Source organism: Mustela putorius, unplaced genomic scaffold, assembly GCF_011764305.1.
Source record: "Mustela putorius furo isolate JIRA1106 unplaced genomic scaffold, ASM1176430v1.1 tig00003962_pilon_pilon_pilon, whole genome shotgun sequence".
Taxonomy (NCBI): domain Eukaryota; kingdom Metazoa; phylum Chordata; class Mammalia; order Carnivora; family Mustelidae; genus Mustela; species Mustela putorius.
In genome coordinates, this window is record NW_025422106.1 from 5,023,957 (window position 1) to 5,047,888 (window position 23,932).

The 23,932-nt window shown below is 39.6% G+C and overlaps 1 protein-coding gene across 19 annotated transcripts in view; it reads right to left on the reverse strand.

Moving 5' to 3' along the window:
* Positions 1-276: 276 nt before the first annotated feature.
* The window catches only part of MBTD1 (mbt domain containing 1), a 70,179-nt gene continuing 46,523 nt past the window's right edge, over positions 277-23,932 (reverse strand). For 13 of the 19 annotated variants that reach the window (XM_004764858.3, XM_013062555.2, XM_004764859.3 and 10 more), the window contains 11 exons: positions 21,564-21,698; positions 21,184-21,272; positions 20,736-20,970; positions 20,065-20,120; positions 19,618-19,722; positions 14,594-14,741; positions 13,644-13,726; positions 12,961-13,195; positions 12,388-12,465; positions 8,495-8,686; positions 277-3,510 (listed from right to left, as the gene is read on the reverse strand). In XM_004764858.3, the coding sequence (XP_004764915.2) occupies positions 3,392-3,510; positions 8,495-8,686; positions 12,388-12,465; positions 12,961-13,195; positions 13,644-13,726; positions 14,594-14,741; positions 19,618-19,722; positions 20,065-20,120; positions 20,736-20,970; positions 21,184-21,272; positions 21,564-21,698 (1,475 nt within the window). In that variant the 3' untranslated portion in view covers positions 277-3,391. Of the gene's footprint in view, positions 3,511-4,691; positions 8,346-8,494; positions 8,687-12,387; positions 12,466-12,836; positions 13,196-13,643; positions 13,727-14,593; positions 14,742-19,617; positions 19,723-20,064; positions 20,121-20,735; positions 20,971-21,183; positions 21,273-21,563; positions 21,699-23,932 lie in introns of those variants that run through there. The other 6 variants (XM_013062557.2, XM_013062556.2, XR_006603764.1 and 3 more) reach the window with 5 other exon arrangements.

Sequence of the window (23,932 nt, forward strand, 5' to 3'; positions counted from 1 at the left end):
CCCCACCAGCAGTCCGCACCCCCTCTGCCGTGTCATGGCTTGGCCATGTACCTTTGTGCAATCCTGGCTCAAACGCAGCCATGTCCACACAGCTCCCCGCATACTGTTCCTCCCCTGCCAGCCGGGAGTAAATGTGCCTGCTTTCCCCTCATTGGGTCACAGGTTCTGTGAGGAAGGAAGGCACCTGGCTCGCCTGTAGAAGGCCACTCAGTATCTTGAAGAAAAAAGGAAACCCCTCAAAGACCAAAGTGTATTAAAGAATTGCTCCAATACAACTTAACTTTAACGTTTTATTTTGTGTAAAAAAGGGCAATTTAGTGAATTATTTTCATCTTGTACACAAAGTTATAATTTTAATGCTTTTCACATCCATGCTGAAAATTTGCAGTTTGGTAAAAATGAAAGGAACATAAGTTTCTCCGAAGGAATTTTTCACGCCATTATATACACTTCATGAGAAAGTCTCAAATACTTCCTCAGTGATCACAAGTTACCAAGAAAATAAAAGATTAAATTTGTACAGATATTGATCTATATATCAAATACATACAGAAATGATGTAAAAACCTTATGCAGTTTACTTTGACCTCTGTCCTCAAAAGATTTGCCCAGGGACAGATGCTTTTCTTTTGTATAAATGACTGTGGCTTTATTTAAAATATGAAAATCAAAGGAAGCAACCCAGTTTCATCACAGTATTTTTAAAATCCCTTCCCAATAGTAAAGGATCATTACCAAATATATAGCACCATAATACAAGTATTGATGGGAGAGGGTATTCACATCACGCAAAATTAATATAATAAAAACAAACAAACACTGAAAACCCGTGTTAGTATCCGTAGAATAAGAAGTTGATAACAGCTGTAGCTTTCCTCATACACAGCAAGGAAAAGGTTAAAGAGTTTAAACTACCAAAAATCCCCAAATAATTCTAAGAGGAAAAAAATGAAAACAAACCCAAGGTCAGCAGTACATTTTGAACCGTAAAAGAGAATGGGGCTATTGGGTCATACGACTGGAGTTATGGCTAAGACATCACTCTCCTCTGCACTAACTTGTTTTCTGTTTATCAGCAGCAGGAGTTAGAGCCTGAACAACGAGGAGGGCTTCAGACTGTGTTGAGACCACAGGAAGTCCTTGCCAACCTTTAACTGTTGATCATGGGATCAAGACAAGAAACATTTCACGAACAGGTGGGACATTCAAAGACACTCAGAGCCTGGTTTTGCTGTATGACTGGAAGCTTCTAAGACCTGGCTAACAAATGAGCATTGCACACAGAACTAATTACCAGGCTCCAAATCAAATCCCTCCTGATTTTCCCCAGTTCCCCACAGGGCCCCTAAGCCCCAGGTATGGCCAGGCACACCCTGCAGCTCCTGTCACGGAACCAGAGCCTGAGAATGAAGACCATGGTTAAGCCCTGCTGTGGAAGTCTTCTTCTAGGCTTTACGTTTATGGGAAGATTCTTAAAAGTTAAAGATTTGGGAAGTGTGAGGATGTCACATTTACAGTAGGTCCCTCTCAGTAAGGTTGTTTAAGATAAATATCCAGTAATTTAACAGCTGAATTCACATATATTTGACACATGAGAATCAACTTGGCGTTGATATGATCTGCATTTATAAAGAGTCAGTATTAAGAAATGTTGACATGCGATTCCATACATTCTTACACTATAAAGTAACAAATTTTACTTCCAGTAGCAACTACAAAACCTTATGTTATTAACCCCTCTTGCATAGAATGAGGTAAACCTGTGCGTATTACCAATGCTATTATTCCCAAAAGTAGAGCAATATTTTAGAAAATAAACTGCTGGTTTTTAATGTTCTATGCATTTTAAAATTCAAACAAAAATCTTACCTAAAATGGTCTCCTGGGGCTTTCCATTACCATTTTTTTTTTAAAGCATTCCATAGGCTGAAGGACTTTAGAGGTTAATCATTTTGATTAATTTCTAATTAGCCCTACCTATATTCCAGAGGAGATGGTCAATGTTACCACTCTGAAGAGGCCAGGCTAAGACCCAGAAGCACTTCTAGAACAGATGCAATTAATTCCTGAGAGTTTAGTTTATGAACCTCACTGGTAAACGCTAGAGCTCTCTCATTCAGTCACAACTCAGAAAGTTAGAAAAATGCAGAGAGCAAACCTTTCACCAATTTACCCTTGTATCCTTTTGTTTTTTAAAGGAAGCCATGTGAATTTTAAAGTAGGGAATGTTTGAAATGGTCCAAATCAGTTATTACTGTTAAAATTAATTTTGAATACAATTAAAAGACAACTCATTATATATATATATATTATATATATAATATATATATATATACCTATATATATATGGAATTTTAAGAAAATTAAATTCTCTTTCAAATTAGTTTTTTTTTTTTTTTTTTAAAACAAAGCCAGGATAGTTAAAAGCAGAGCTGGAATGATTTTGAATTCTAAACTGATTTTTGGCTTTAAACAACTTTTGATTTGATTCTACTGGTTATACAGAAGAACATCTGTTTTGGGGTGTGGTTATATTATCTAACAGAAGGAGGGAAATGGCAGAGAACTGATCAGAATCCCTCTTGTGGGGTGTCTTTAGTAAGGAAAAGAAAATGAACGAAGGACAATATTATACTTTCCCCAACCCCTCAACGTGTACACTGAGATCCTGTTCATCTGGTCAACCATTCCAGTTTAACACTTTAGTGTTAGGATAATTTTAATCATTTTTTAATTAAAAGAGAACATATAAAAGTATCAGAGTTCTTCCAGTTTCATATAGAACTCCAAATAAATTTTCACAGAATGAAAAACATTTCTGTACAAACATTTAAAATGGGCTACAACAAAATGCCACCAAGCGGATTTAATTCCCCTTCCATGATCTATGTGGTGATGAACCCTCCACGAGAGGGGGGCTCAGTTGCATATTTCTGCAGCAAAGGAAGCTGGAGATGTGACTGGCCTAACTTCTAAAATCCCAAAAATTTCCCAACAGGTACCAAAAAAGGTTCATTTGTAATGACAGTTCATTTGCATTTACAACTATATCCTTCTTAAATCATTTCCTTCAATCCTGCTACCTAAACTTTAATCTTACCAAAAAGTTAGAATTTCAGTTGTTAACAATGCACATAAATCCAAACTTGGAAAATATTACAAAATTCTTTCAAAAGCTTCAAATACAACACAAAAATTGTCCATCTTTATAAATTGAAAAATTTCCCCCCACGACTAAAATAGTTTCCCCACCCACCTGAAAAATCTGGAACTGAAATTTTCTATGTTTAGCAAAATGTCCCAGTAGAATAGTCCCGCTGTACAGCTTGAGGGATTATAAATCAGTCCTGTGTAAAATTCTTCCCCTCCCGCCCTCAGTTTTGGAGCCCTCTCAGGGCTCTTGTTTGATGTAGAAGTTGGCAGAGCCATTGCTTTCCTGATCAGATGCTCCTTGGAGGAAATTATAATCCTCTCCGTCTATCAACTCCTCCTTCAGCTGCAATGTAGTCACTGCATGAAAGGGATAAACGTATGCGATGTTATTAAGCCTTTCTAGAAAATGCAGATTACTTTCAGTCTTCAGGTTCCACTAACTTTACATGTCTTCGATAGCTCTAAAAATTAACCCCCCAAAGTAGGAACATTTAATTCATTTCAATTTTCAAAGTATATCAGCAGTTAAGGAAAGTTCCATAAAGGAACTGTAAGATACTGCACGACAGACATCTTCAATGAAATGGTCAAGATCATGGCACTAATTTGGCAAGAACAATTAGAATTTCTCTTACAGTGTAGTATTCACTTTTATGTCAAGGTCTATACAACAATGATATATTTCTCACATTATTCTGAATTATAATATTTAAAATGAGTAACAACCCAATAAATAGGACTTCAATGCAGTCTTATTATTTCCAAGGAGTACCTTTACTAAAAAGACTCCCTGCAGAAAAAAAGATATAAATTTGATAATATTAAAATAGTACTTATAAATAAAACAAAGATTTCTATCATCTATAAGATGGGTATTATGTATATATGTAATTTACATATTTATAAAAACAAATGATAACTGATATTAGATCACCTGTATTAAAACTAAAATCACTGGAAAAATTGAGTAATCATTTTAGGCAAAACGAAACTTGTCTGACATTGGCAATGAGAAAATCACTGGTGCAGAACAGTGAACACTGCCAATGGCATCACCTGATGGCAGTACTGCCGGAGTCCTTATCTGAGGACCTCCTTTTCCCCTTTTTTTCCCCAAATTTTAAGTAGGTTCCACACCCCACGGGGGCTTGAACTCTTGACCCTGAGATTAAGAATAGCATGTTTTACCCACTGAGCACAAACCCAACAGTATAGGCAGTCCTCAATTTATAAACAGGTCATATATCAGGGGGTCTTCTGTGGACAACTATTTTCTAGTTTCCTTCGTTTTTTTTCCTTCTCCAGTTTCCCAGTTTCTAATATTTTCAGTGGGGCTTAGATTTCTTTGCAGCCACTGAAGTCATGCTAGTTAGTCAGAATCCTTAGGGACAGGAGGGAGGGCAAAGATGATGAGAAAGAGAAATTTCTTCTTTGGGGGGCCCAGCAGTAGCCTTGGGCAAAAACTTCAGGCTGTTTAATTCTGAGATTTTCCTATCTACGTCCCTCCTTTTTAAATAAAAAATTATCTAACTACCAACCTCTCAGAGACGTGTCCAGGTTTCTTAAAAATGTTACTGTTTAACCAAAACTGACTGGTCAAATTCCAAATAATTGAAAGGATAGGTGATCCAGCATGGTAACAGTGACGCTGATTGGAATCTAATCCCGTGGTGAGCAGGGCTAGTTTCCTTTTCCAATTTCTTCAGCACACAGATGTGTTCCATCAGAGGTCACAAACCGTGTCCTTCCTGCTCCCTGGCCTGTGTCCCATGGTTCTTTTGAATTGGACTGACTGCTCTGAGACAAGAGGTTTCACCTAAGACCTGGGAAAGCAGGCAGACTTGGCACAGGGAGGCCAGCCATCTCCAGGGGCTGTGATCGGTGGGAACTCTTTGGCTGCTGTGCTCTGTAGCTGGGCAGCCCGAGCCTCCCTCTGCCACGGTGCCTGCCACAGATGTGGCACAGATGTGGATGCACTGCATGTGGCCCCTGCTCGTGCTGGTGAGCTCATGCTCCCTGAGAGCACCCGTCTGCCGCCTGCAGGCACGAGCTCCAAATAAAAAGTGCAGACTTCTTGTTTCTTCCACTGTGGATCTTTCCATTGTGATTGGAAAGACGGGATGAGCACATACACGGGATGTAAACTGGGAACTGCTTATATAGAAAAAAGTTCAATTTATGAGAAGAATTAGGACTCAGAGTATTTAGATAAATAGTGAGCTAAGTTTTCATGAAGTACTAACTAGACAGTGTCACCATGTGGAACCATATTAAAATGGTTACAATTTTACGTTTTTATTTTTAAAGATTTTACTTATTTTTCGGAGAAAGAGTGAGAGCGCGGCTCATGTACCCACAAGCGAGGGGGAGAGGGAGAAGAAGACCCACTGCAGAGCAGGGAGCCCGATGTGGGACTCCATCCCAGGACCCTGGGATCATGACCTGAGCCAAAGGCAGACACTTGACCAACTGAGCCCCCCAGGTGCCCTAAAATGGTTACACTTTTAGAGTTAAACAGTATAGTCATAGAAAAATGTTTTCCGTCCTAATCTTAGTTATAAAAGGTTAGTTCCAAAAATACTGGTTTCTGGGGTGCCTGGCCGGCTCAGTCCGCAGAACATGCGACTCTTGATCTCAGTGTTGTGAGTTCAAGCCCCACAGTGGCTGTAGAGGTTACTTTAAAAAGAAATCTTAAGGTCTTTGACACCTTACTCAATAATTTAAATAATACTCTTTTGAGAGATGTCAATTCATTTCATTTTACTTTGGTACTTGTTTTGGTAATGGTGTTAAGAAACTTCATAGCCCAAAGACAGAAAAGTGAATACACTATGCCTAGAATAACAACAAAACAAACACGAATCAGACTGCTGAAACTCAAAGCAAACAAGACTGTGTAGTTCTTTTCTTTGTAAAAAAAAAAAAAATTAAAAATACTTTTATGGAGAGTATCAAGTATATACTAGTTATCTTTTAAATCTAACCAACACACATTAATTGTTAAGGACATTTGAACAATGCTGTGAAAATAAACACATAGGAAAGAAAAACCCCAAGTTCATTAAAGGTGCAGTACCCACGATAAAAGGTTGGTTGAAACAGTATCTTATTATAGGATGGTCAGATGGCTACATGAATGAGAAAAGAACTTGGGTGCTTCAAGACCAAACACGTTCCATTCAAACCGATGTTACTTTGTTTTTTGTTTTTTTGAAATGTAAGAAAGGTAAGCTGAGATTCTAAACAGTTCTGAAACTATTTGCATTTACTATTAACAATGAATTTCTGGATTATGCTTCTATACATGTTAAAATATGGAAACAATGTGCTTAAAATAAAGTAACTTAAGATAAAGGTGAAACCGTTCACTCAGATGTAGAATGCTTTCATGCAAAGTTTCACTGTTTTCATGGAACCTAAAATAAAGCCTGTCTGGTGTCTTCAGGCTAATCATTTCTCTTTTCCAGGCGTTATTCTCAATGAATGATGGATGAAATAAAATAGACCCTGTGGCCAGATGCCAACTTCCATGCAAGTGCATCTCCCGAGTGCCATTTTTTAAAAGGAAGTCACTTTGTGGGCTCTACTCACTAACATCTCAAGAGATAAGCTAATGGAAATCATATTTTCCTAGCTAGGATAGTCCAGAAATAATAAAGTCTCAGTGGCTAATCAAACTACAGCTTTCAGGTAATTAAGACAGGGAATGTAGTCCCCACACACTTTCAGCAGAGAAAGATCACACCATGTCCCAAGAGATGTGCCCCCAGCTGAGGTGGCACTACAGACACTGGTGGAAGAAGGGCATCAAGTAGGAGACCCCCTGGTTTCCATCCCAGGCGTCTACTCTGAGTTCTAGGGTCTTGCCAATCCTAGAAGTTCTATTTTACATGAATCAGTAACCTCTCACAGAACCTGACACACACCTAAGTTAGTCCAATGCTTAAAGAAAACACCTAACACCCAATAAAAATTCAAACATATTCAGAGCTCACGATATCTATAGTTAATGACTTATATTAAAGAAGAGTATGTCATAAATAACAAGTACAAAAACAAAGTCAGAGAGACAAACAAGAGAAACTGAAATGTTCTTTAGACTTTGAACGTTTTTCCACTGAGGAGCAGATAAACTTAAGTTTGCAGTCCTAGTCTATTTTTTTAAATACAAAAAAGGCATAGTAATTTCCTCTAGATGTAAGGATATCAGAGTGATCTTCAGAGAGACAGACTAGGAAGGATGAAGATGACCCAATACACTGGTAGGGAGGCAAAAGCTAAACAACAAAAGGCAAAAGCCCCCCCCCCCAACTCCTCCCACAAAATAAAACAAAACCAAAATCCACACCCACAAAAAAAAAGCCAAAAACACCCCACAAAAGCCAAAACCCCAAAAAACTTCAGACATAAAGGCATTATCAAACAGAGGAAGAAGAAGAAAACAGAGCTAGGTATCAAGTCCCATCAGGGTTTCCAACACACATACATTGTGAAGACCGCTGACTGAATAAAACCACGGAGTAGCAACAGGTAGGATACAGCAGAACACATGCCAAGGCCTGTAGGACTCAGGCAACGAAGCCGTCTCTACCGACTCACTCCTGAAGTTCATCACAAGCAATTGAAGCCTCTCAGGCACTCTATGATAAACACATTTGCTCTCAACAACTACGAAGGGCTAAACCTTTTGCAGTTTTCCTTACAATGTACTAGCTTGGCCAGATCAATTAAATTCAAATTAAATGTCACTTACTGAATCGGTGTAAATGCAGAAACATAAAGTTATGGGAATAAATTTTACTCAAATTCAACACCAAAATTATACAAGAATTTAGGTCCAAGTTCATGTTATTCAGCTAGTGGCGGTCACAGTGTTACCACCAGACCCCAAATTCCACAGGAACACAAAACACATCCTTCCTAGTGAGTGAGAGACGAAAAGCCTCATCTTTGAGTCTGATTAATCAGGCTGATCCCTCATGGTGTCCTTCTCCCACAGGTCACACCACATGGAATTCTGCAATGGAAAATGTTCAACTATTTTAATGAAACCATGGAACAGTACAAGTTGTCTCACAATTCCACCAACTGAAACGATGAGCTTTACCTTCATGTGAGGCTCAAGAAGTGGTTTAAAAGAAAATAAAAATCCCTCCCTGATGATTCAACTTCAGTGAAGTGACTCCCAAGGACTAGTGAAGATGAAGTTTTTAGTTGAAAAAAAAAAAAAAAGAAAAATTTAATGAGTCAGCATCTGTCATGCCGGACCATGCTTTGTCTCCCACCGCCCTGCCCAGACTTTCAACCCCTGTAGTACCTGTGGTGCGGAGGGGACTATTACCTGTTTTGAGGCTGGGACTGAACTCTCGGCTAGTGCTGGGAGGTGGGAAGGCCTCTGGGGCTGTCTGTGCTGGAAGGGTTCGATATGGAGGAGGAGTCAACTCTTCGTCACCAGAGAAGCTCCTCCGCACCCCACCTGTCATGGGCAGGCTCGACAAACTGACAGGCTTCTTCCCAACTGGCATCTTCCTCTCTAAATATCAAGTCAAACTAAAGTAAGCTTTTACTTACATGTGTGGTAAGAAAAGTGCATTATAACTAGGAAAGACTGTGTTGCATAGGATACTCTGGAAAGAGAACCGACTATGCAAGGTCTGTATTTCTGGAAACAAGGACTGTGAGGGTGTGTACCTGTGGGGGTGTATTCTCAGGGTGAATGATGGGGGAGATTACTTCTGGTCTCTGAGAGCCTGGGGATCCTGGCTCCCGACTCTTAACATCAACTTAAAATACAACGAAGTGGGGCACCTGGCTGGTACAGTCCGTGGAGCACACTACGACTCTTGACCTTGGGGCTGTGAGTTCAGGCCGCATGTGGGGCTGAACTCGCAGTTTAAGTTTTTTTACTTAAAAACATAATCTTAAAAAAATAAAATGAAATAAAATACAACAAAGCAAAATGAACCACCTAGAACATTCGGTGTAGAGAACAGCAGGCTAACTTCCTTCAAGAAAATTTTACCTTGAAGGAGGCTGAAAATCCAATGGGAGAGAGAGAAAGTTTTAAAACCCCACTTGTTGGGTACATTTCAATGCCATATAAGGTGAAAGGATTGGCTTTTGGGGAGAATTGAATGGCTGAATCAATGTATTATCTAGGTGGCAGGATTTACTGATATGAAATGTGCTCTCCTACCTTTCGGATTACAATCCAGTCTTTTAGAAAACACAATTCTTACTCTGAAAAGCATTTCTAAAATTTAAAGCTTGTTGCCTGCAAGTACTTAAGCAATCTAATTTCTTTTGAAACACCTTTTGGTCATAGTTTCATAAGCAAATATAAGCCTTTGAAGATTTATACAATGCTTTCACCAGCAAAAAATATTCTAAACTTTGCAAATACTGAGCCAACATATTGCGTTAGTCAGGCTGAAAGCTGAAGGATACTTACATACCTCTGGGACTATAAATTGTATCTGTTTTCTTCCAGAGTATATGAACAATCAAAGCAAGAGCAATCAGAAATTATGCTTCACGAAATCAGGACTAAAAGATAAATCTAAGTCAGACAGTATTCTTCTGTAAAATGGTCTGGAGACTAAAGCCAGGTGTGAGTATACATTCAACTCTCAACTGCCGAACCAAAATCACATGCAGCAAATCATTTAGACTTTTCCTAATGTATGACACACTCAGAGGTAAAACTCCAAGGAGGATCTCCAGCTCTCTACTGCTTCTAACAGTCCCCTAAAGATGGTTCAGAAATTAGTGTGCTGGGTTTCCAGCTCTAGAATTACCAAACCTTGAAAAAAATAAGGCTTTTCATATTGGACAGACACACGCACGCAACTGTCTATCTGATTCTCTTGGCAGAACACTATCGTTATTTAAGAGCACCGGTCAATGATTATCCCTTTGTAGCATGAACACAGATCACTGCAAAACAAGCTAGAACAATGAAGCCAATCAACTATTTCTGCTAAAACAAAACAAAACAAAACGCAAAACAACCAAACAAAAAGCAACACTACCAAAGAACACACCAATGGATGATTTTGAGTACAAAAAGACTGAGGAGCCAGAAGATGAAACCAAAGAGCCCGAATACAATAATCTGTAAGCAAACTTAAAAAGAGAAGAGTCTGTGGCTGATCTGCTAATGATACTGCATGCAATGGTTAAATTACATTTATGGACCCCAAATTCTTTCCTATTTGGACAAGTCAAGTTTTGCAGGAAAAATGTCTAATGAACTACCTGGTGAGCTATACAAAAACAATAAAGGAAACAGGGAGTTACAATGAAGACCACTGCTTCTTCACTCATATGGCACTGGAATTCCTTAACCTCAATTCCAAAATTCAGTTTTCCTATAAAACTCTGGCAACAAAACCAGACCTCACTTGGTGATACTCTTTTTAATCTTTATTTGGCCCATTTAATGTAAACATTTACATATATTTTGCTTCCAGAAAATGTGCCAGAGTCTGGAAGGGGTGTTATGTAATATATGCTACGCTGTACTTTCCTGAAATCTGAAGAATTCTGAATTCCAAAACACATCTGGTCCCAAGGGTTTCTAATAAGGGACTGTGGGCTTACTGTCCTTTTCCTTCCTATGCCCAAAGGACGATTTAAAGGCACGAGATGATGCCATAATATTAAGAGCCCTTACAAAACATTACAGTTAAAGAACACGGTATATTTACACATAAATTCATTTCCCCAGCTTATCAAGAAATGTGGTACCATTAAATGTCCCTATAAACTGGCATATTGATACTATCATTTCTTTAGTTTCGTACTTCTTCCCATGTCCCTGGCCCAATTAATTCAAAATCGTTAAACCCCTTAAGGTGGACACAAACCCACAAAAGTCACACCGAGGGAGACATGTGAATGTAAGGGAGGCATGTGTACTCAATGCTCAGAAATTATTTCTAAAAAATATGTCATGTAATAATAAATGTTCTTAATTCAACATCTTGGAAAGAAAATTCTGAATCTCGGTCTTGCCCAACAGAAAGTGAAAAGGTGGGCTAACACAGCCTGTGCTATCCAACCTCATAGAAAGCTCAGTGACCATGCGTGCTACGGTTAGTCCACTGACAAAGTCTCCATGTGAATTCTTCCTCCTTGTTTCCGGAGGCATGGGGTTTGCTTCGATCTGCCTGCCTGGCAATGTTCTCTAGAGTTCTTTCAGATGAGTATCGAACCTGACAAGCAGCTAGTGGGAAAAGCAACTGGACAAACGGGAGGCCTATATCTTTGATATAAAAGAAAGAGTGAGAGAAAGGCCTGGAGGTTATCAGTGTTGAGGTGGACATAATTTCATGCTGGAAGGACACGAGAGCACCATGGTAGTGGCTGGTAGAAATTTTTTGTCCCCCAGTGGGAAAAAAAAACAGCAACTATAAAACAAGTGACTGTAATCAGAAAGTAAGGGTATGTTTCATTCTTCATGCTGCTCAGTCTCTTGGTGGTTAATGAGACAGATTAAAACTTATCTGAACATATGGCAAGTCAGCTGGAAAAATATGTTTTAGTTTTAACCCTTAAATGTACTCTTTGCTTTTGAAAGTATCTTTATATAAAAATAATCTTATCTCAGAATGAAACAGTCCATGAGGAGTGTCATGAAGAGAAAAACCTGTGGCTTCCTATGTGGGGGGAGAAAAGATGTTAAAAGAGTAAAAATTAAGGGCTATCAATATAGTCTATATTAATTTGACTATTAATGCCAATAACCACTCATCGTAAGGTAAAAAATAATACAGAAAGCATATTTAGAAAAAAATTTTTAGGCCTTTGCTAGCCACCAACTTGAATTTCTTATAAAATCTTATTCTAGAAGGAGAGTTTTGATTTGTAAGGATGGGCTTCGTAGGCTCTAAGTCACTGTAAATATCAAGTGCTTCCCTTTTTAAAGTTTTACAAAAAAGATTAAAAAAATTAATTTTCAGTAGGTTTACATATTATTTCGAGAACTATTTGTGCTCTCTTCTTCACCATACATGTTTTAAAATATTACGGTGATCATTTTTCCTGCCCACTAAAATAGAAGTGTTTCTCATTACTGAGGTTTGCCTTTTATGGCATACTGCACCTTTAAGCAAAATACATAATGCACAGTCACCGGCTCTCACAAGGGATGTTAGTTTCTGTGTGAGAATGCTGTGACCCCAACTGGTTAACAGCTTAGGAAATGTATATAAACACCATGTGGTGACCCACTTTTCTTATGTCCTTTGTATTGCTGGGACTTAGCCTTTTTCTTCTGTTTTGAAGAACCTGATTGGCTTTCTCTTGACGCTGAAAAATAAAAGGGAAAATTGGTACCAGATAAGCACTCCGAGCTCACATCTCTAGATACAACTTAGACGAATTATATTTACCAAAACCATTATGCTTATAAAAGTACATGATGCTTAGAAAATAAGGGTGCGTGTTCCTGTAAAACCCATGATACCAGACAGATTCCATTACTGATTCAGTAAACACTTATTTTGTAAAATACACTGTAGCCTATCATTTCAAACTCGTTAACACAAGTCCAGCTGCATTGGGCGGCTGCTCTTACTCTGGTGTTTCTGTCTAGAGTCATTATGTAACTGGTTACTGGGTTCACACTGCGGTGGTACCCATGGTCTGAGTGATAGCGTTGTTCCGTCTTAAGATCTTACCTGGCAACCAATCAGACAAAGGTATATTCTTGTCCTGTGAGCTCACAAGATGACTTATGTGAAACAGTCCTCTGGAGAATTGCTGATTTTTACAAAAGGACACCTTTTCTGTATACCAACTTACACTGTGAAGCCGGAGGCTGTAGCTGATATCCAGTTAACTGACACCACCCTACAGGATAGAGGTCAGGGGACTCACAGTCTACCCACTGATCGTACTCTTCTTCCCATCCGTCAAAGTGTATCCTCAAGAGACGATGAATAATTCGAGTTACTGTGGCTACACATATTAACCGTGGCTCCATGAGATCTACTGCTTCTAATTTCATTCCTACACGAAATCCGTGATTTGGAACATCCTGACATAGAAGAAGCAAAGCATTACCACTGGTGAAAAGAAGGCAGCACGAGTCCACTATCACCAAGAAAGAGGGGGGTAAAAAAAAAGCAACGTAACCAAATAACCCAATTTAAATAAACAAAAAAACCCTAAAAAATTCTTTAATTATTAAAACATATGAAGGTGAATAATCCATTATATGTTAATAAAAAAATTTAAAAATTAAAAAATAAAACACATGAAGGTGAAGTTACATAAGAAACTAGTTGGAAAAAGTATTCATTTCTATTTTACTCGGATTAAAAATGAAGCCAACTTTGAAAATGAGCTTCATATCCTAGGTAAATAAAATATATTGTTTTATTACTGTATATTTGTTAATCAAAGACACTTTGATCAACAGTGATTTGCATTTGCGAGGCATCAAAAAAACTCCACATAATTATTAGGCCATTATTTCAACTTACCTTATTAAATAGTTTTACTGGTGCTGCAATGGAGCCAGTTTCCCTGAGGTAGTCAAACCATTTAAAAGGAAGTTTTGTGTAACCTGAAAAACACACCTCATTTAACTAGCAGTTCATTTAAAATTAGCGAAAGATTAAAATGTAGATATAATGTTAACTTAGTATACAGAGAGCTCAGATTTTAGATTATATAATAAACTCTTGCTCTAATATATTCAAATGCAACCATTCCTCCATGTTATAAGGATTTTCTTTCGTTTCTAGACAGACATAGGTACACCTTCTCACCTAATTCAAAAGTGTCTCTCTCCTGTCTACCACAAGAGTTCCAGAATTTTGCATTTAAAATCCTAGACTTAGGACAATCTAACATTTCATCCTTCACAGTGATACTTTTCTGTCTTTCCAAGAAAGAAAATTGGTTGGGGAAATACTATTTTTACAGACCTCTGTTTTAGCCCCCCCCCTTCTTTTCTTAAGAGAAAAACCCAAGGCTCTGATACTGAAATTAGGAAAGACAGTGGTTAAGCCTTGAGAGATATTTAAGGGTATGCCTCTTTTTTTTTTAGAGTCACATGATACTCTAAAGATGGAAACTTGCTTTCCCTCAAAGGCTTTAGCCTGTAGCTATTTTTAACAAAAGTTTATGTGTGCAATTACCTATCTCATCATCTCAATAGGGCTTGGAGAATACCAATTCATATTATAAAATGTATAGATGTTCAGGAAAAATTCAAACTAATATAATTTATGAAAGCTAGCTAGAATACAGTGCTTTATATTTTCAGAGCACCCCACACCTCTTGTGTATATGCACGTTTATCTACATATATGCACGTATCATAGGTTCACACAGCACCAAATCCAGGGCTGGGTTAAATGATGTCAATAGATACCATGTAAAAAGAAGGCAAGGATGAAGACCCAGTGTACATATTAGGATGAAGTACCTCTAGGTGGAGTAAGTTCAATCATGTTAATTTCACAGAAACCAACAGGGAAAATAGAAGGGGAGGTTGCATGATAACAGAACCAGTCAGATCCATCTGCTGCTTCTGAGCCATCGATCCCAATCATCAGGAATCCATCAGCCAGCACCTTTCAAATTAAGAGAATTCCAAGTATGTGAAATTAGGTACTACTATTATAAAAGCAACCCTTTAAACTGACATTCTAAAAGAAAGGAAAATCTATTACATAATGGTCTCTTCAAAGTGAAAAACGCTTCTTCACTGAATTATGTTACTAACTGAAATGATAATGAAAAACCTCTGTAGATTGCAGTATGTACCAGAACAAAAGCAGGGTTACACAGAAGTGACTTCAGAGGTCTAGGACAAATTGTGCCTTTGCCAGTGGCTAAAGTGCTGGCTGCTGTGGCCCCATGAAACAGGGCTGAGTGTTCGTCTCCAATTTAACTGTCCTGTCTCAGTGAGCTTTGAGGTCCCATTCATCTTAACTTTACTTCTTTCTTCTGATTTAGCACACAGAGGAGTTTTCCCAAACCTTTTCCAGCTTCGTCAAGCCTCTGCTTTAACTCTCTTATGCTACACACACCCATGTTCCTTTCTAACAGAAACTAAGGTCACCCTGTGCAAGGGTTCCCATATTCCTTTTTTTTTTTTTTACAAGATTTTATTTATTTATTTGACAGAGAGAAATTACAAGTACACTGACAGGCAGGCAGAGAGAGAGAGAAGGAAGCAGGCTCCCCGCTGAGCAGAGAGCCTGATGCGGGGCTCGATCCCAGGACCCTGAGATCATGACCTGAGCCGAAGGCAGCGGCTTAACCCACTGAGCCACCCAGGCGCCCCCCCATATTCCTTTTTTTGCACCTCTCTTTTAAGACGTGGTACCCTACACCGCAAGACAAACTTTTCCATCTTGTCCTATTACTGCTGGTACTTTGCTCCAAAAACACTATTTCTTATCTTCTAATGTCTCCCAATTTCCATTACACTTAAGCTATTAAAGATACTTTGTTTTGAAACACGGAAAAGGTACAAGAATAGTAAGATGAACTCCTAGACACTTCACCTAGATACCCACTTGTAGGTATATACTATGTGTCTTTGCAGTCTGATCTGTCCTGATCCTACTAAAATGCTAAAATCACCAGTGACCAAGTCTGACCAGAGGGTGACCAAGTACCTTTCCTCCAACTCGCACCCTCCTCAAACCTCAGTGTCCCTGAAGTATTCCTACACCTGCTGACTACTCTCAACTTTCTGAAACGTTTTCTCCCAGACTCACATTACATTACAGTCTACTACCTGTTCCTGTTGGTGGTGTCCTTTTACCTCCAACCCTTACATTTCTGATCTTGGACCTTTTCTGTTTTGGCGATGTCACCTACACACGTTGTTTCAGTAATCAACCTCCACGCCCACAACTCCTCTCCAGGTCGGCTGGAAGTTTGTGTCCCTTGCAGTGTCTTAGTCCCGCCTTTTCCCTGTGTGCCAAACACACCCTCTGAGAGTCCATGCAGGGTGTCAAAGCCAGCTTTAAAGGTGAGCAAGCACCAGGTCCCATGACTCCTCCTAAAGTTAGTTCTTCTATCTGTGCCATCAACTCTCTTTCCACTACACGGTATGAGAACTGCTTTCAGCCTTCCTCTTTGCCAGTTCCCGTCTTACACAGCTTAACATTTCATTGGTATGACCTCTGTTCACATCAGGAAGCTCTTCCAACAGAGCTGTTCAACAGAGAAAGCTCAGAGGGCCTGACCACATATTCAAAGCATGCATGACTGGGTGCCTCAGTTGCTTAAGTGTCTGCCTTCAGCTCAGGTCATGATCCCAGCATCCTGGGATCGAGCCCTGCACTGAGCTCCCTGTTCAATGCAGAGCCTTCTTCTCTGTCTCCCAAGGCCATGGCACCCCCGCTCCCCCGCCAGCTCATGCCTATCCCTCTCTCAAATAAATAAATAAATAAAATCTTAAAAAAAAGAAAAACCAAAACAAAGCCTGCCTCTCCTGGTTCCACATTATCTTTTAGTTTCTATCCCAAAGTGCCCTTTTTCCTAGTTGTTTCTACTATGTTGGATATGTACCCAGTGAACTTCCTCTTTGAGTTTAACAACCTTGCCTACACCTTTGGAAAGGTCTACCCTCACTCCCATAGGATTCCTTTCCCGTTTTCTAACTACAGCTGACCAGAGTGTGGACTAGTATCTAACCTTAGAGGACCAAGCCAGAGGCTGGGCTCAGCTAGACTCTGGGGATTAGGATCGAACTGCTGTCAAGTCATGGGCTGGAGCTGGAGCTGGAAGCCCGTCACAGGGAGTGGAGCCAGCAGCCACACACGGAGACTGAGTGGGCAGAAGCCACCCACAAAAGTGAAAGAGCAGAGAAAGGTGGGACAGAGGCCCTGAGAGGTAGAGAGAATTGCACTGGGTTTACGGCTTTCCGGTTCTCATCCTGCATTCTTGCACATCTATGAGACTGCCCTGGCCTCAGGGTAACTTTCCTAAAGCTAACTTGAGTGGGTTTCTGTTCCTTATGAAACAGAAGCTTTGGCCGGAATACTCAGCACAACCTGTATTTTTGGGGGAGGGGGCAGGCAGAGCAGCACGTTCACAGGGGAGGGGAGGAACAGAGGGAAAGGGAGAATCTTAAGCAGGCTCCGCTTGTGGAGCCTAACATGAGCCTTGATCTCATGATCCTGAGGATCACGACCTGAGCCAGAATCGAGTCGGACGCTTAACCTACTCATCCACCCAGGCGCACCTCAGTGCAACTTGTTTGATGTGTACCGTGTGAATGACCGGTCTCTTCCAAACCCAGCCTATGCTTTCCTATCTTGATGCTTTTGGGCACATCCTCTTTCCACAACGGTTTCCTCCCTGCATCTCTGCAGGGCTGTTTTTCCCAATGCTCAAGGTGATGTTTGCACCTCTTCTATAGAGCTTTCCCTGATTCCTCTGAGACTATGTGATCTCTCCTTTATTTGAATTTCATCAGTACTGTGTACCTTTCTTAAGTCAGAGTAGATCCTCAAACAAACTTCTCTTCATGTATCTTACCTTATTTTACAAGACTGTAAGCTTTTTAGAGTCCAGACCAAACCTAGCACACCGAGTATTAACTAAGCAATTCCTGAGTGAAGTCTGACGCTATACTCATTGGACACTTCATTCTCATTTCACCCAACAGAGCATGGTACAGTGGCACTGGGTCCCAAACCTGACTAACAGAATCACCTAGAGAACTGTATTTTTTTTTTTAAAGATTTTATTTATTTATTTGGCAGACAGAGATCACAAGTGGGCAGAGAGGCAGGCAGAGACAGAGGTGGAGGCAGGCTCCCTGCTGAGCAGAGAGCCCACTGCGGGGCTCGATCCCAGGACCCTGGGATCATGACCTGAGCCGAAGGCAGAGGCTTAACCCACTGAGCCACCCAGGCGCCCCAAGAACTGTATCTTTTTTAAACAAATACATTATTGTGTGTAATACTTCTTGTGATTCTGACTGAGTAGTCTGGAGTAGGTCATGGAAATCTATTATTTATTTATTTATATATTTATTTATTTTTAAAGGTAATCTTTTTTTAAAAAAGATTTTGAGAGTGAGAGTGCATGCGTGTGGGCGTGGGGCAGAGGCCAAGAACCTCAAGCAGGTTCCATGCTGAGCATGGAGCCTGATGTGACCCAGAGATCATGATCTCTGAATCTCATGACCTTGAGATCATGGTCTGAAACCATGAGTTGGATACTTAACCAACTGAGCCACCCAGGTGCTAAATAATACTGGATGATTCTGATCACTAGTCAGGTAAAGAGAAGAACAAAAGCTTGGAACAGGTCTCCTCTAGCTGTGTGATCTTGAGCCTGCGACATGGCAGCAATCATTACTGTTTTTGGCTCAAGTTCTTTTGGCTCAAGGCTTTAAATTGGGTTGAAATGCAAATAACAATTCTAGCTATACTCTTATATAAGCAGATTCTGATTGGTGCTTCTTAACCATGGCTGTAATGGACAATTACCTGAGGACTCAAAAAAAAAAAAAAAAGAAAAGTCAATACTAGGGCCTTCCAGCAGACTGATGAAATCAGAACAGGGATGGGTAGGCACTTAAAAGGTCTAGTCACTTTTATTTTTTTTAAGTTTCCCAGGGTATTCATATTCTTATGCTTACTTGAATTGAGAACCAGTCGTCTTCTTTTTTAAAAATATTTTATTTACTTATTTGGCAGAGAGAGAGACAGTGAGGGCAGGAACACAAGCAGGGGAAGTGGGAGAGGGAGAAGCAGGCTTCCCACCCAGGAGGAAGCCCGACGTGGGGCTAGATCCCAGGACCCTAGGATCATGACCCAAGCTGAAGGCAGACACCTAATGACACAACCACCCAGGCACCCCAAGAACAACTCTTCTAGAACCTTTCATAAACAAAGCTTCAGGAGAGAGGAACAAAGGAAGAAATAAAGTATTATCAAAAGAAGAAAAAGGGCACAAAAGGAAAAAAACCAGGAAGCTGAAGATAAACTTGGCCTTGTTACAATTCTGTATTAGATTAGCTTTGACCAGGAAGTAACTCAAATATTCTCTAACTCAGGATATACAGCTCCATAAATAAAGGCAGCAGACTCAAGATGAAAATCTTGACAAGCTATAAAAAACACTGATAGGAAAACTGAAATTTATTTTACTATTTTACTTCCCCCTGGTGAAGATCAAGATACATACTTTTATGTCAGAATGAGTATTTTTTTTTTTAAAGATTTTGTTTATTTATTTGGCAGACAGAGATCACAAGTAGGCAGAGAGGGAGGCAGAGAGAGAGGGAGGAAAGCAGGCTCCCTGCTGGGCAGAGAGCCCGATGCAGTGCTCTATCCCAGGACCCTGGGGCGGAGGCTTTAACCAACTGAGCCACCCAGGCACCGGAATCGAATGAATATGTTAAGGGCCTCCTTCTCCTATTACCTTAAACCCAATTCTTACAGTTGCATTTCTGAATTTGTAAACCTATAGTCTTACCTTTCTAATAGTTGCGACACATATTGTGGAAAGATTTAATGGGTCTATAGCTTCCAATTTCATTCCTTCCTTGAACCATTCCCCACTCTGGTCTACTTCTTTTACCTAAAGAATTACATGAAAGCACAGCCACCGTTACAAATATTATCATTCTAACAATGAAAATATTACCAATTTGAAAACACTTATCAGATGAAAATACCAAATGCCTTCTCCTACCTACCTAATATTATAACTCAAACTTCCGTTCGAGAATAGAGAGAACTCAGGCAAATAGACAGAATTTAAGAAAAACTATAATCAATAGTTGTGACACCTATGGATCACAAGGTCTTAATTCCTTTTACGTGAACAAATGTAATTGTGATTTCCATAATGTTAGGAAAAAACCCACAACCCTCTTTCAAACCTAATTTACAAATGAGGGTTCTTATAAAAACTTCTTACCTTAGCAAATAAATGTGGTGGTGTATCAAAATGTCCATCCTGTTTCTTTGTAATATCTACAAGGAAAAGTTACATACTAATCTGTCAGCATTTGTGAGAAGACCAAAAACCACGTTTCTTTGAAGGTTTCAAACTCACAAGGTATGTATACTCTAAAACATGGCAGAAATACATGCCTTCTACATTTATGGTGAAAAATATCTTCTAATAGTCTTTCTCTTTTCAGAGTACATGTGCTATTTAAATACATTCAGCCAGTCAGAATGCTGGTAATTCCCTAGTTAGGGAATCACAACTTTGGAGGTATGCTTTAATGTGTTTAGTATTAAGTCTAACCACATTTAATCTTGTTCTTTTGATTAGAACTGAATGCAAAGGGAAAGGCTACCTTTAGATCTTTCAAATGGGCTGGCTAGGAAAAGTGTTAAGACAACAAGTGTAGTTGTGACCAGAAGTGCATTATATTTGAACTGAGAACAAGTGGAAGGAATATAAAGGAGTCAGGACACTCCTATTCTGGTGTGAACCTTCCCTAATTAAGGCAGAATGAGCAGCCCAGACAACTAGAATGCTATTTCTGATCTCTGCTATTCTGTAGAGAAAAAATAACCAGGTAGTACAATTTAGCCTCAATGATGTTTTCAACAGGTGGTCCTGTGACAGGTGCTTACCAGATCTTTTGAATCGATGGCCTATGCTTCGAGACCAACCGATATGATGGATTAACGGGCTGTGCATATGGCACCAGAAGTCATCTGTTCTATCTTCACTCTCTTCATACACTAGTCTTAATCTTCCTCCAATTACACTTTCCACCACTGCCACTCGCGTGCGACACAAATGCCTCTTGTCAACCACTTCTACTCTCATGCAAGGTTTGAAAGGATACTGCATACTCTCTGAAACCTTAAACAAAAGCAAACAAAGACTGTTCAGAATTCATGACAAAGGCCTACAGATAATCTCAATATTGTACCATTAAAAATACTGAGTGCACTCGACATTTAGCTAGATCATCTGGCTCACTAAATTAAAATAATTCCTTAAAAAAACTTCAGGCTATTCCTTTTTTAGAGCTCTCAATTGACACTTCAGTCCTTTCTAAGATCCTGTCTTTACCTTCTGTGAGAAATCAGGAGGAAGTGTTTTGGCACCAGTAAGTCGTTTCACTAGAAAAGCTTTCCAGTTTGTATACTTATGCTGAATAGCTAAAACAAAAGAAATAACCAGTTACACTTTAGCAAAGAGCAGAATTCCTTCATAAACTATTTTTTCAAACCACAACAATTTCCCCTGTATTCAGAGTATTAAGGTTCTGTAGAAGAGTAACAAAAAAACCCAAAAAACAAACAGAAAAACCACAAGTATATCTTGCGAGCATATAAGATGTGAAACCAAAAAGTATTATCGTAATTTTGATATCCCTTGAATATTACTATGTGTGACACTGCATTGAAGTACAAATATTCAATTACAGTAGGGGTCAAGAGGCCACTTACTTCTAGGAGGGACAAGAGGCTTTCCACTGGCTGCACACCAGCCAACTGGATGGATGTCAGAGCCACAGACATTGCACCAGAAGTCCAGCCCAGGGTCATTTTCAAATCCTTCATATCTTAAAAGGGCATTGTAACCTGAAACCAACAAACCAATCACCACATAATAAGAAAATGCAATGAAACAGAACACGACCTAGCTGCTGGCAGTGGGTGTCAGATGTTAGCTGTACCCGCAGCAGAACCCCGTGCAGGGTGTGTGAGCAGACAGATGGCTCCCCATCCCCAAACTCTGACACTCCATAGAGCTGGGGGCCGAGTGAGAACAGGCCCTGCTAACCAGTCCCCAGGAGAAGCCGCTGCTACTGGTGTACTGATCAAACTTTGAGAGCTGTTTGTGTAATGTCATTAGTTTAACTGTTTTTAGAGCTCGGCTTCCTCCCTTTTAATGTACTTTAATTTTACCCAGAGTTTCTTAAATTCTAGAAAAGAAATTCTTAGTGGAAATGGGGGTGGTAAAGTCCTACTAGAATGTGTAGTTTTGAAAATAAAAGAAAGAAGGTTATGGTAAGTCACAGAAATCCAGGTAAAGTAACATCTCAAAGAAACTGCTTGGTTGGGGTGCCTGGGTGGCTCAGTCTGTTGGGCGGCTGCCTTTGGCTCGAGTTGCAATGCCAGGTCCTGGGATTGAGTCCTGCATTGGGCTCCCTGCTTAGCAGAGAAGTCTCCTTCTCCCTGTCTCCCTGCCTACTTTATCTTTCTGTCTCTCTCTCTCTCTCTCACACACACACCTTTAATTTAAAAAAAAAAAAAAAAGAAACTGCTTTGCTTAGATGAATAAATATTTTGGGTAATTTGGCAATTTGGTTGTGGCTACCTCAAGCGCCTAATTTTTTCTGTCCTATTTATTTGGAAATAAAATGTGAAAACACAAATAAATGTATATGAAAGGACTTAAAGACCGTACATACTAAGCAAACGGGAAGCCTTACTTCTTAGAAAGAACAAAAAGTGTATGATATATCCTGTTTATAATAAACCTTCTGTTGGTAACAGATTTCAATTTTATTTAAGGCCTTCAGGGGAATAAAAAAGGCCCAACAAATTTATATTTTGGGCAGGGAGCTAAGTTCAGTCAGCATTTTCATGTGTTAAAAGCTATGATGAAAATTTACAGCATTAAAACCTTAAGTTTTAAAATTCAGTAATTCCTGGACTAAATTATGAGTTTGACAACTGTTCTTGAGTTCTAGTTCATGATTAACATCAGGCTCAATTCTAAAATGTCATTAAAGTGGCTTAAAAATGATACATGATATAATTAGAGAAAACAGAAATGTAAAACTGGAGATGGGAGGTGTAAATAGTTCTTGGATATTAAACACACTGACCCTTAGATCTATTTAAATATAACTGCCTTAAACACCTAGGACAGACAGACTATGTTGTTTTGAATTACAGTGCAGAGAACACTACAAGCATTTAGAGAGTACTTGTATAGCTGGGGGAACGTTTCAAGGAAAAGCTGGGAACCGAATTGGGTAAAATGTCTGTGCAAAGGCACAGAAGTGCTAATAGGCTCTGTGAGGGAGGAGGGAGAACTCGCCTTATCAGAACAGAGATAGCATTTCTGCTGGGAAGCAACCAATGGAGAAACTCATCAATAACTATAAATGCCAACCACCTCGATCCTTTAAGGAAAAAGAAGTGATTAAAGATGCTTGAGCAGGAAAAAAAAAAAAAAGACGCCTGAGCAAAAAAATACAAGATCATCTTTAGTAAATCAAGTTTGTCTACAGTACGTAGCGAGCAGGCTGTTTGGGGGAGGATGGCTGGAAAGAGGACTAGAAAGAGTAGGATGCATCAGACTTCTGACTAACTGAAGGACAACTTAGCTGAGTGGTTGTAGGCCCCATCCCTACGTCCTGATGAAGGACTACAGTGTCCTACACCATTCACTGAGCGCCTTGTCATAAATGCAGGGAGCATTTGGCAGATGGCAGCTCATGGAATAAACGAGGTGTTATACTTCTGCATATCACCTGCCCACAGTGTCGAACACAGGACATACCTAATGCATTTATGTGATAAGCAATAAGGCAGCAAAGGCCTAGGGGACATGGAAAGCAGTAGGAGTGAAGAAAAAGAACCCAACATAGAGGAAATTATCAACACTAGTTTACTTTTGGTATTACGGACCTCATCACTCTTCTTAGCACCTCAAATTTTTGTTACTTTTCCAAGTATTTCCCTACACCAGGGTGTGGCACACTATATAGTGGCCCACAGTCTGGCCTACTGCCTGATGTTTCTTACAGTCTGCATTTCAGAATGGTCTTACATTTTTAAATGGCTGAAAAAAAAAAATCAAA